Below are 12122 nucleotides of genomic sequence, written 5' to 3' on the forward strand. Positions count from 1 at the left end.
CCTTTGAATGGCTACTCCACTGCAATCTATTGTGTGTGTTGAGTAATTCTGGAAGGCAGGCAGGGAGGAGTGACTACAGGACATAAATACTGTACCAGGAAGTGCAAAGTGCAGGCAGGTCCTCCGCAGCGCTGCTCGTTTACATTCAAATGAACAGTCACGTGAGAGGCTAAAAAATCCTGTCAAACTTGCTTGGCAACAGCAGAGAAATGAAAACCATGGACAGAAAAGCATTTGAGTTTCCTTCTTTGACTCACGGCAGTTTCTGTTGAGTCCAAACATCAGCATGAAACATGACTACAGGGGATAATGAATTATACAGTATTTATAGAAATACTTTGAACAATGTAATGGGGAAATTACATTCTAACAATGATCTTCTGTTTTTGCCTCTCTTTATGGCTGATTCTCAAATGCTTCAATCTTTTGTGTAACTTTTGTTTTACGTATGGGACTAAATAAGGTACAAAGTCACCGTAAACTATCTCTCCATGCACATTCTCTCTCTCCGTGTCAGTTGGGGTAAATGGGTTTGGTAAACGGGGCGGCTGTGGCTCAGTGGTAGAGCGGTTGCCTGCCAATCGGAAGGTTGGTAGTTCGATCCCCGCCCCTGCAGTCATTGTCGAAGTGTCCTTGGGCCAGACACTGAACTCCGAGTTGCCCCCGGTGCTGCGCATCGGAGTGTGAATTTGTGTGAGTGTATATCTGATGTGCAGGTGGCACACAGTGTTTGAATGTGTGTGAATGGTGAATGTTTCCTGTAGATGTAAAAGCGCTTTGAGCAGTTGTTAAGACTGGAAAAGCGCTATATAAATACAGCACAAGGTGTCTCTACTCTTGTTGATAGGAATGGAGTAAAACAAATACTAAGTCAACATCACAATAAAGGCCCCGCAATTATCATAACATATACACAGTTTCAAAAGAAGACAACATTTTACTTTACACTTTATAAAAGGAGGATGTATTGGGTTTTTGTATTTAAAAAACTAAACTAAAGCTTTATTAGGTGCACCCAAAGACTGTAAAAAGAAGTATTCATATATATATATATATATATATATATATATATATATATATATATATGTGTGTGTGTGTGTATATAGCCTACTGTATGTATGTGTATTTACATATATATACTGTAGGCTATGTATATTTATATATATACTGTATTTACATATATGTGTATATATGTATATGTATAGCTTTAATCTGTAATCTCAGTATCCCTAAATGTGTGTTAAGACCCTAGTTCTACACAAATGGGTCTACACAATTACAATTCTAAATCAACCAGGACTGAAATGTTCAGGATTGCTACTCCAACTTCACTTTTTAGTTTAACCACGTAGCCAAGTGGTGTTTTTTTGTAGGCAAGCCAAAATGGTGTCTGATTTTGAACTATCTAATTGCGATGGTGACTTATGTCATTAGGTAAAGCCATTACCTGTACAGTCAGGATGTTAGTGCCTCATTAAATAATCTCAGGTGAGAAAAGTGAGGAAGAGGTGTGGTCGGTCGGTGGAGTAGGCCGACTGGAAAGAGGCGGAGAACAGAGCGGAACCACACAGGTAGGCCTGGATAGATCACACACACGGTCACTCACACACACACACACACAAGGCCTGGATAGATCACACAGACGATCACACACACACACACACACACACCTGCTAGTCGAGACAAACACAGGCTTCGTCTTTGACATTGGGCTCTTTATTAGAGGTAGCAGGGCTCGGAGAAGAGTTCGGATTTGAGGAAGAGCCCGACGGCGCTGGAGATTTCGATGCCAACATGGACGCCTGGTCTCGGTGCGGACGTGATTGAGAGCTAGATCAACGCACGGAGAACACACTTGTTTTGATTCAAGGTAGGTTCAGTATGAGAGAATATGTGTGTGATCGGGAAATAGTAGAAAGGTCCATGAACACAACAGCTTTCAAACTTTCTTGCTGGACATTTAGCAAATGGAGCCTCTTAAAAACACTGACGTAGCCTATATTGTGTTAACATGTGTAAAAAAGGCCTTTTACACAGTAATGGAGAATGGATTTTAATGGCAGTGATCCCAAAATAACATATTGTGTGTGTTTGTAGTGGGGGGGTAAATGAGTAGTCTATATGTACTCAAGTAGCCTACTCGTTTAGGTGTAACATGTTAATGTCTAGACCAACTATTTCACCCCACTTAATGTGTTACTTTTTACTTTCTACATTTATTTAATAGCTGCATTATTTGTACTTGTTAGTAGCTACTTTTCAGATTTGATATACAAAACGTGTGATGAGTTAATAAACTATAGTGTATTACTATGGATTAATCTGCCACCATTATCACCACCACCACCAACATGAACATGCTTCTTAGACCGCGGTGAAGTTAGTTTAATGTTTGTCATTCATGGCGCCTCGATTTCCACCAGTTTCACGGTATGTTGGAGAGCAAATTAAGACAGATGTTTCACGGTTATTTTTAACTCTAAATCACCAAAAATGACGAATACATGAGAACATATGTGAATATATTGACATCAAACCAGCTGTAATCTGTCTCAGACATCCTCTTCCAACTTTCACAGCTGTTAGTTTGTGTAAACGTCTTTAGTAAATCCCTTAGCATCCTTATCAGTGACAGTCTATCAAATGTATATTTAAAGGTTATCATTTTAATAGATTTCTCATTTCTGAATCTAATGAAATCAGACCAGCTGTACTATGTCTCAGACATCTCATCAGAACTTTCACAGCTTTTAGGTTGTCTTTAGCAAATTCTGCCTTATCTCCAGTGACCTATAAAAAATGCACATTTAGAAGTTATCACTTCAATAGGTTTTTCATTTATGAATTTACTGAGAGCAAATCACCTCTTACATTTCTCGGGCAACCTCTCACAGCTTTAAGTTTGGGATTTAAAACAATTGACGTATCAGTATCAGGGCTTTGTTTTGTAACATAGCAGATTCATAGGTTGTCATTCCTGAACATATGTCATATGAATAATATGAACAAAGGACATCAAGTCACTTCTAATATGTCTCAGACTTCATCCCAAAAGTTACTTAAAGCTCTTACTTTGTGAAAGAGCCCATTCAGCCATGCAGGTATGCAATGCATCATGAACAATCAATACCAGGTAGGGTCTGGAACCGTGGGTTCAATCCACCTGGGAAGATCAGGGGCCACCAACCGAGATTGTGTTGTTTTTCCGACTCCCAGCATTCACTTGTGTGTTCTTCTTCATCTGTTATATTGGCGTTTGGCATAACAACTGCCACCAACTGTTGGGCGTAGCCTAGAGCGTCAGGTGTGTGGAAACATGGAGGCCACAATTATGAAAGATTTGCTGCTGTTTTCTTATGCAAGCCTTCAAACAGCAAATCAACAGGTGGTTGTTTGTGTTATCTGCAGGACAAGAAACCAGAAAGCACAGTGACATGGTGTTTTTTTATACATAGGCCTATTTATGAATAATTTGAAACATTTTATGTCTGTGTATGTTTTTTGGCAGAGGCATTTGTCCACAATAAACAGTTTATTGTCATTGAAATATTTTCCTCGGACCAAAGTCATCAAACGTCCGTTATCAACGACGCGTCACCAACTCGGGAACTCTGTTCGCAAAATCTAGCCCGACTTTCCCACTTCTGATTCCTACAGGAAGTGACGTGAATGATGAGGTTATCACTGGGAAAAATGGTTTTCAGATGTCCATGAACGCACGGAAAGTTACAAAAGGAAATCAGTGCAACAAACATATCATCTGCTGGTATCAAAGATAATGTTACATTCTTATTTATATGATTTATTATTAAGTGATAACATTTCAAATTGAAGAGAGAACTTTGTTAAATGTTCCCTCTAACATAGTAGGATTTATTATATCTTTAAATGACTTTTTAATTTGGAATAAAATAAATTTTAATGTGTTTATTCATCAACGATCCCGAGGTCATGAATGCATGGTGATATTTTTGCAACGTAGTCTAACATAAGATCGAGATGACCTCCCTATAGACACTGCAGCTCTGCTGTCTCCCGTGCCGCTGCTGGGGCTTTTGAGTGAATCGGCACATGCAGTTCAACATCACATCTCCTTAGGTCGTCTAATATTTCCTCAGTTATGTCATCAACACATCCACGATTCATGGAAATATTGTGTAAAACAAGGTCATATTTTTCCTTGTACTTATGTATGGTTTGCAAAAATGGGCATGTGAGGTCCTTGAGATGAGAGAAGCAAAGTGTATGCGCGGTGTGAACACTCTACATTATGGCCAAGCATGCACCCGTCAAATCTGAACAACACGCCGCTGATTATAGATCAAGTTTTTCCGGGTCTGTGGTGGAATTTTTTTCTGAAACTGCAAAACAACACCAGGAAACGTTTGCGCCAGAACACGCCTCCTCTTTTTGCTGAACCCCCCCCCCCCCCCCCCCCCCCCCCCCCCCCCCCCATGCTTCGGCATAGAAAGTCAATTGTGCTGGGTGCAAGATAGGGCCCATGGTATTTCTATGTGTAATGTAGCATAGTTAAACAGATAATGTAATATGTACAATAACTTAACATTGTTATGAGGGACCATTCTGCTGATTAAAGAATACTTGTAGTCTTTGTGCAATAAAACATTGCTGATCATAGTTAGGTGTACATTAAGGATGATTTTGAATGCAGTACTTTACAATGTATTATTGCTACTATGATTTAACTAAAATGTCTGAATGGCTTGTATACACAAATACTCTTCCACAGAAGTGCAGTTGTACTGGATAATCGGAGCTGTTGGCTATTTGAAGTTGCCGATAATATCTTGTAAGATAATAGTCAGGCCAGTTCAACCAGTGACTGTTCAACTACACTAAGTTATTAACTCAGTAGTGGGACACTTGTGGTTACACACCGCTCTCTAGGCTGAGAGGGGGTTCCAGTAGCTGGGCAGGTTAACGGTTAATCCCCCTGTACATAGACGGAATAATCACAGCAAGGTCTCTTTGTTTACCAACCTGCACTTTTTGCCTTAAAATTTCAATGTGGCCTGCAGAGAATTGCCTCATGCTCACACACAAGTTGGGTACAAATTAATTGGGAGTTGTCCCTGGAAATTAATGCAAGCCCAGGCTTGTACCCTCTGACACGTGCTTGGTTTTTGAAGAATCAGTTGGCTGTGAGAAGGAGCCCAGTGACAATGTGGATCTACTTGTTGTTTGGCATAGTTGTTAATTTTTCCTAGGGTAGCTGACAGGAGAATGTGAAGGCTTTCCCTGACTCATACCTGCTGGTCTGATAAGCAAGGGCTTAATGGCATATGGAACGGTAACCAGCACAAGAACAATGTGCTGTGTTGTAAATTCTTCTTTTTTTTAACAACAGGAAAGTTATGTAAACTAAATTATCCTTGTTATTGTACCAAGGACAATTGCTTTAATTGTCAACATTAACAATATGTTTTTTTAAAAGCAAAGGAGATAGTTAAGTTTAAATTGAAACTGATGTCAGTCTTACAAGAGCTGTCATGCTGCTGTCAACCCATCATTACTTCAGCAGTTACATGAATACTGTGTGAACATGATCTGGTCTGACTGGTGCCCCTAAACCACAGACAAGCTATCGTGACTGTCCCTGAGGTTCCAGATGAGTGGCGCTACCAGTAACGGCACCGATACTGGACATAATTGTTCAAGCTTCGAAAGAAAAGACAATGTTTTGTTTGTTTTTCTTTCTTGTCCCCACATCATCTTGTGTACCTTCACTTCTATGCTCCTTCTGTCATCTTACACCATGTCCCTTATTAAATTTTACTCTCATTCAGGTAGCACACTGCCTGCGAATGACACTACTTTTATGTTCTCTTGGTTCAAAAAGCTGGAATAAAGACCGTTAGATGTTGAGTAAATGAGTTGCCCATATGAATTCCCTCTCATAGGATACCAACAAACAACTTGTCAAAGCAAGGACACAGCAAAAAGCTGAACAATTCCCCCTCCGGCCTCCCACACCAAGGGCTTTTTGTTAGGTCTCCATGGTAACTTAAAAAGGCCCAAGTGGGAGCAAAGTTACCATTAAACAGGCACTTTAATGAGATGAGTAAGACTCAGATAGAGCACGTGTTCACAATAGTGTCTTTGGGTTTTGTCTTCGGGCCCCAAGCTGAAAAACATGATTGAGGGCCTGTATGATCTGTTCTTATTGTGAAGAGTTAATGACCAAAAATGAAACATTTAAGTAGACTAATGTAAGAAATTAGATTGATAAGGAAAATTGAAAAAAAAAGAACTAACTCATAACTGTTGTTTAACCTTTGACCCTAAAGGCAGGTCGGCCAGGTGATGCTGATGGACCAGGAAACTCAGTGGCTGTACCATCTCCTGGCTGAGGTCCAGCTGGAGAGTTTCTACCTGCGCGTCAGAGATGGCCTTAACATCAGCCGCATCGAGCACTTCAACTACGTCAAGGAGTCCGACCTGGAGCAGATAGGAATCAGCAAACCTGGTGAGCCTTTTGATCATCCACGCATCAATGCTTATCTGTTTTATCAATTACTTATCATTTAGCTGTCGCAATGCGACACACAATTGCTATTGATGTCAGAAGTTGCAGGCCTCTAGAGCAGCTAGGGGTGAAGTGTCTTGATCAGCACATTGGTTGATGTGTCACAGTGGGACCTCCCACACCACAGGCATGTGTCATGTCCACTGCACCATCACCGACCTTTTCTTCTCAGCTCAGTAACTGATGTTTGGGTCAGCCCAAGGCAAAGAAGAGTTTAAATTGCATCTGCTACAAAAACATTGTCTTGTATTTACCCACAGCAGAGTGTGTCTCTTTTAACTGTCCTTGGGTTTACTGTATTGGTCGAGCAATAGTTACACTAACCTGTTTTTCCTAATGCTTTCAGCCACCTCTTGGCCTTCATCAGCAGATGCTTACTGGAGAAACATATACTTAGATCTTATTATTTTCTTATACACATTAATCATACTTGTATGTAGAAATAGTAATGAGATCATTTTACTTTGGTGTATAAGTCATCAGAGCGATTTCAATAAGAGGATATCCAGTTTAGATTTGGTGAAAATGAAAAAAAAAGGTTTCTATTACTATTCTTAATGAGACATTAAAGGATATTAAAGAAGTGTGATAACTTCACCTTCCAGATTTTCATTTCCTGTCCTTCCTCCTTTAAATTCTAATATACAGTAGATCAGTAACCAGTGATTATTTCCATTATCAAACAATCTGTTTTGTATAAATATTTCTATTGTTTAGTCTGTAAAATGTCAGGAAAAAATGTGTTTTCCAGAGTTTAAGGGGCCATCTCTAATGTAAAAATTAATTTTGTGCTGATCAACAAATCAATTCATCAGATGTTTATTTCAGCACTTTTATAAGTGTATTTTATTTACTAAAACGCTTTAATGCAATTGTAGAGATATACTGTAATGACTGTAGAAATGCTGTGCCGAAGAATACTTTGCTGTTATTGTTTTTTGGTAATAAAACAATATCATTAATTGTAGATTATAAGAAGACTGTGATTAAACTGGGATTTTCAAATCTGACCAATGTGTCATGTTGGATATGTTCGATAATTACTTTTTTTTTTTTTTTTTATTCCAGCACAAAGAAGATTATGGGCAGCTCTGAAATCCTACAAGACGAATTCCCGAGGACGGCCAATGATGCCCAAGGTCTGACACATGTCCTTCCATCCACTTTGTCGTAGAGTTCATTGTCAATGAGAACTGCATGTAATATGGGATGGCGTGGTCAGTAATACGTTTTTTAATTCATTTGTTGATGCAAATAGGTCAGCGGTCAAGGTCCGGATGGAGGGGAGCAGTGGAGCGGAGGCGGCCCGGCTCAGGAGGGTGGTAGCCGAACTCTTCCCCGTCTGATCCAGGACAGTGAGCTGATCCTGAGAGAGAAGCTGGGCTCCGGGTCCTTTGGGGTGGTGAAGAGGGGAGAGTGGCATGCGCCTAATGGGAGAGTTGTAAGGGACAGCTTTTCTAGACTTTCTTTTATTTTTTTTGCCATTTCTTTCTGATAGATGCTGTATGTCCTGTACAGACAAAGGTAAACAGTAGAACATCCCCAAAACAGTCAGCATGGAATGGTACATAGTATGTTTTATTGCTGCAGGTACAAATCAAATAAATGTATGTAGGGTCAAAGAGAGCTGCTTTTATTTTACATTATTGCACATTATGGGATTTAAACAAAGTGTTGGTATAGGTGTGTGTGCAGGATGTAGTGTTCACAATGACGTGAAATGGGTCACTTATAGTGTAAAGATTCTGGTATTTCCGTCAGGAGCTACTGGGGACCTAAACAGAGCTAAAAAAAGAGTGAATATTCAACTTCAATTCATTGGTTAATACAGGTTTAAAGTCAAGTTTCCTCAGTTAGTCACAACTCATTCTTCTGGATAGGGATAGTAAAGAATCACAAGTCAGCACTTGCTGTCAGACAGTGTTGTTGGCCCGTTACACCCTAACAGTCCCAAACACTGTGTGGTTTGGGATTGTTAACATGGCGCACCCTCAATGTGGATAAACAAAGGCTGGTGGTTAGAGACGGTAGATGCGGGATTGGGATTGAGCCAGTGTCTCTGTCTTTTTAATCCTCTCAGTTGCCTGTGGCAATAAAGTCACTAAGGAGCAGCATGTCCGGGAAGACGAACGCACTGACAGACTTCCTCCAAGAGGTGACGACCATGCAGTCACTGGACCACCCCAACATCATCCGACTTTATGGTGTGGTGCTCACACAGCCCCTCAAGATGGTAAGATGTGTTGTCTTTTGATGTTGTAAACATGAGGGATACAATATGGATCTACACAAATTAAGATGTTTTTAGCAGCTTAAACACAATGGTCTATTTTCCTTCCTCCAGGTAACAGAGCTGGCCCCCTTGGGCTCACTATATGACACCCTGCGCTCGCATCAGTATGAGTACCCTCTGCTCCGCCTCTGGCTCTTTGCTAACCAGATCGCAGCGGGTATGGACTACCTGGAGACAAGGAGATTCATCCACAGGGACCTAGCTGCAAGAAACATACTGCTGGCATCCAGAGAGATGGTGAAGATCGGGGACTTTGGGCTGATGAGAGGCCTGACCCAAGACAAGGACCACTATGTGATGTCAGCACACAGAAGGATCCCATTTGCATGGTGAGGATAGTTGGGAAGTAGGGATGGAAGAGAAAAAAATATTTGAAAGTTCTCGCAGTTAAATCTTTCCTTGTTGTCATTGACCTGCAGGTGTGCTCCAGAGAGTCTTCGTGTTGGCTCGTTCTCCCATTCCTCAGACGTGTGGATGTTTGGCATCTCCCTGTGGGAGATGTTCACCTACTGTGAGGAGCCCTGGTTCGGTCTGTCAGGCAAACAGGTACACGCTTGTCAGCCACACGTGAACATTTCTGCTTTGCTTTCAGTGTTTGCATCCATGCCAGTCAGCATGTTTGGAATGTGTGTCCACTCCCTGATGTTGTTTGCTTTTGCAATGTGACTCAGAGTTTTAGTATCTCTGACGTTCACTTTCTTCAATCCAGATTTTGTGGCGTGTGGAGCGGGAAGGGGAGCGTCTGGAGAAACCGCCGGATTGTCCCCAAGAAATGTACAACGTCATGAGGAAGTGTTGGGCCTGCAACCCTGCTGACAGACCCAGCTTCGCCCAGCTCATCACAATGGTGGCAGAGGTCTGCAACTTAATGTGAAGCTTTTGTCCCTGGTGATGAAATCAGAGAGGGTCTATTGATCGAACCTTATCAAAAGCTGATCAAATTCATGTTTTTAAGTAAATCTTTGTGTTAGGTTTCCTCACTTTTGTCTGTCTTTGCAGGCTAGACCACTGGAGGCGCAAGCAACAAGAGACTTTGCTGAATCCAGAAAACTTGGACTGGTGGCCAACGACCTTGTGACCGTCATAGACCATGGGTGGGTGAGAGAAAGGGGGGTGGGACTAAAGGAAAACTTTGAATGGCACAATAGGCCTTTTGTTGTGATGAAACGGGTTTAAATCAGCCTCTCATAAGTGCATTCCAGCCGTGATCTCATAGAGTCTTCAAATGCTTTTTGCTTTGTTTGTTTGAACAATTCTAGCAGCCATGAAACTTAATAGATCCATGGGCAAGATGATAATGTTTGCATTAAAGAAAGATACACCAAATGCATAAAAATCAACATAAAAAAGAAAAAAATGTAATGTGCATAAGCCTCAACGGGCCATTAAAATAAAACCCTAAACTAAAATTACAGTCAAAGTTTTAAGTGCTGTCTTCAAAAAATGTAATGCCAGTCAAATTTATAAAAATAACCCGTTGTAAGAAGACATCACACACATATATATATATATATATATATATATATATATATATATATAAAAAATCACATATTATGCAATGTTCCTCTTACAAATGAAAAGTTAAGCTCATAAGCAATCAAACATATTTGACCAATTTAATACATTCAGGGGTTTTACTGCTGCGACATTGCTTGGTCTGGCATGGTAGCTTATAGTTGCTAATGTTAGCTCACTAAAAGGAAGTTGTTTCTTTTTAACAGGTTTATAATGAAGCTAATTTGTTTCGCATTGACTAGTATGCTGCTGGTCAACAAAAGTTCTGTACATCTCGGTGGTCTCAGTCTTTAGTTTCTAATTGGCGGCTGTGGCTCAGTGGTAGAGCGGTTGCATGCAATTGGATGGTTGGTGGTTCAATCCCTGGCCCTGTTGTCCCATGTCGTAGTGTCCTTGGGCAAGACCCTGAACCCCGAATGCTGCGCCGTCGGGTGAACGTGTGTGAGTGTTTATCTGATGAGCAGGTGGCGTCTTGTACGGCATCCTTAGCCACATTGTATGAATGTGTGTGAATGGTTCCTGTACTATGAGAAAGCGCTTTGAGTAGCTGTTAAGACTAGAAAAGCGCTACAGCTCATTTACAGCCTTTAATTGAACAGTTCTCTGTCCCTGTGCAGTCTGGAGCTGTGTGAGTGGAGGGGCCAGAACCAGAGGACTCTGACAGTCGGCTGGTTTCCTGCGAGCTTTGTCGTGCTGTCACTCCCTCTTGCTGCCACTGCCGGAAACTCCATGCCCAACCCTGCTTCTTCCACCCCTAACATCTCAGCCCCGCTGAAGGGGAGCCTGCAACACTACGTGCACGGAGACATCAAACCTGAGCGCTGTTGGGTGACACCCGAGAACCTAGACAAGTCAGTTGCAACACTCATTCACTTCTCTCAGTCTCACTTAGGCTTGGTGGATTTGCTTCATCTATGATTAATCTGGAGAGAAGCTGTGCCTCTTCGCTTCTTAAGGAAAACAAAACCTCATGCTATTGTTGTTGAGTGCACAAAGTTGTCTGCTGTCAAACTCTGTTATCCAGCCTGCATGGATAAAATTAAGTATGCGATAAACTGAAACTTGCATGGCAGTAAAATGACTCAGGAATTATGGTTTAATGACTGAGCAAAACTCAAGTGATAAAGCTGTCGGGCTCGTTTTTATTTTTGTATAGAGTGGCTTGAATTTCCTGCATCTAAAAATAGAATGTTAACGCCAACAGTGCAGCGCTGACCTTTCACCTGCTGTCAGCCTCTGTACTGTGGTTTGTGAGCTGAGGCTGTCAGACTCAAGTGTTTCTGTTCTGTCCTGTGCAGCAGTGGCAGCTGGAGGACGGGGCCTGCCCGGGAGAAGGAGGGCTCCAATCTGCAACGCATGGCAGGTAGGAACTACAAATATTGGAACAATGTAGTGAGTACATCTGCGAGAGAAGATTTTATTTCAATTTCAATAATATTGACATCATGAAATGACTAGATATCATAATACGATAATGCACTCTGCATATCTTTAATGCTGTCTTTTCCTGCTCTAAAGGCATTTTTCATTTACAAGTACATCATTATCTTCAAGGGTTTGCTAGTCTCTTCCTAAGGTCCACATCTGATTTTATCTTTGTCATGCATCATTTCTACATATTCTGCATTGCATTAAAGCATCAGAAGTCAAAAAAGTGATATTTCATTTTGCCAAAATTGATCAGCTCCATTAACAAGCTCTATATAGTCCATACGATTTATTTTTACCAGTGGCCTCTAGCTCACCCAGCATAAGAGCATCCCCCCC

General features: G+C 41.1%; 1 protein-coding gene across 2 annotated transcripts in view; it reads left to right on the forward strand.

Annotated features, from left to right (window-relative positions):
* The first annotated feature begins 1556 nt into the window (after window positions 1-1556).
* Window positions 1557-12122, forward strand: part of tnk1 (tyrosine kinase, non-receptor, 1) — a 14963-nt gene continuing 4397 nt past the window's right edge. The window contains exons 1-12 of one of the 2 annotated variants that reach the window (XM_034901175.1): window positions 1557-1571; window positions 1724-1874; window positions 6313-6487; window positions 7616-7686; window positions 7806-7988; window positions 8628-8780; window positions 8892-9169; window positions 9260-9386; window positions 9550-9696; window positions 9840-9934; window positions 10973-11206; window positions 11654-11718. In XM_034901175.1, coding sequence (XP_034757066.1) covers window positions 6325-6487; window positions 7616-7686; window positions 7806-7988; window positions 8628-8780; window positions 8892-9169; window positions 9260-9386; window positions 9550-9696; window positions 9840-9934; window positions 10973-11206; window positions 11654-11718 — 1516 coding nt within the window. In that variant the 5' untranslated portion in view covers window positions 1557-1571; window positions 1724-1874; window positions 6313-6324. Of the gene's footprint in view, window positions 1572-1723; window positions 1875-6308; window positions 6488-7615; window positions 7687-7805; window positions 7989-8627; window positions 8781-8891; window positions 9170-9259; window positions 9387-9549; window positions 9697-9839; window positions 9935-10972; window positions 11207-11653; window positions 11719-12122 lie in introns of those variants that run through there. The other variant, XM_034901176.1, reaches the window with a different exon arrangement.

Source organism: Etheostoma cragini, chromosome 19 (genome assembly GCF_013103735.1).
Source record: "Etheostoma cragini isolate CJK2018 chromosome 19, CSU_Ecrag_1.0, whole genome shotgun sequence".
NCBI lineage: Eukaryota > Metazoa > Chordata > Actinopteri > Perciformes > Percidae > Etheostoma > Etheostoma cragini.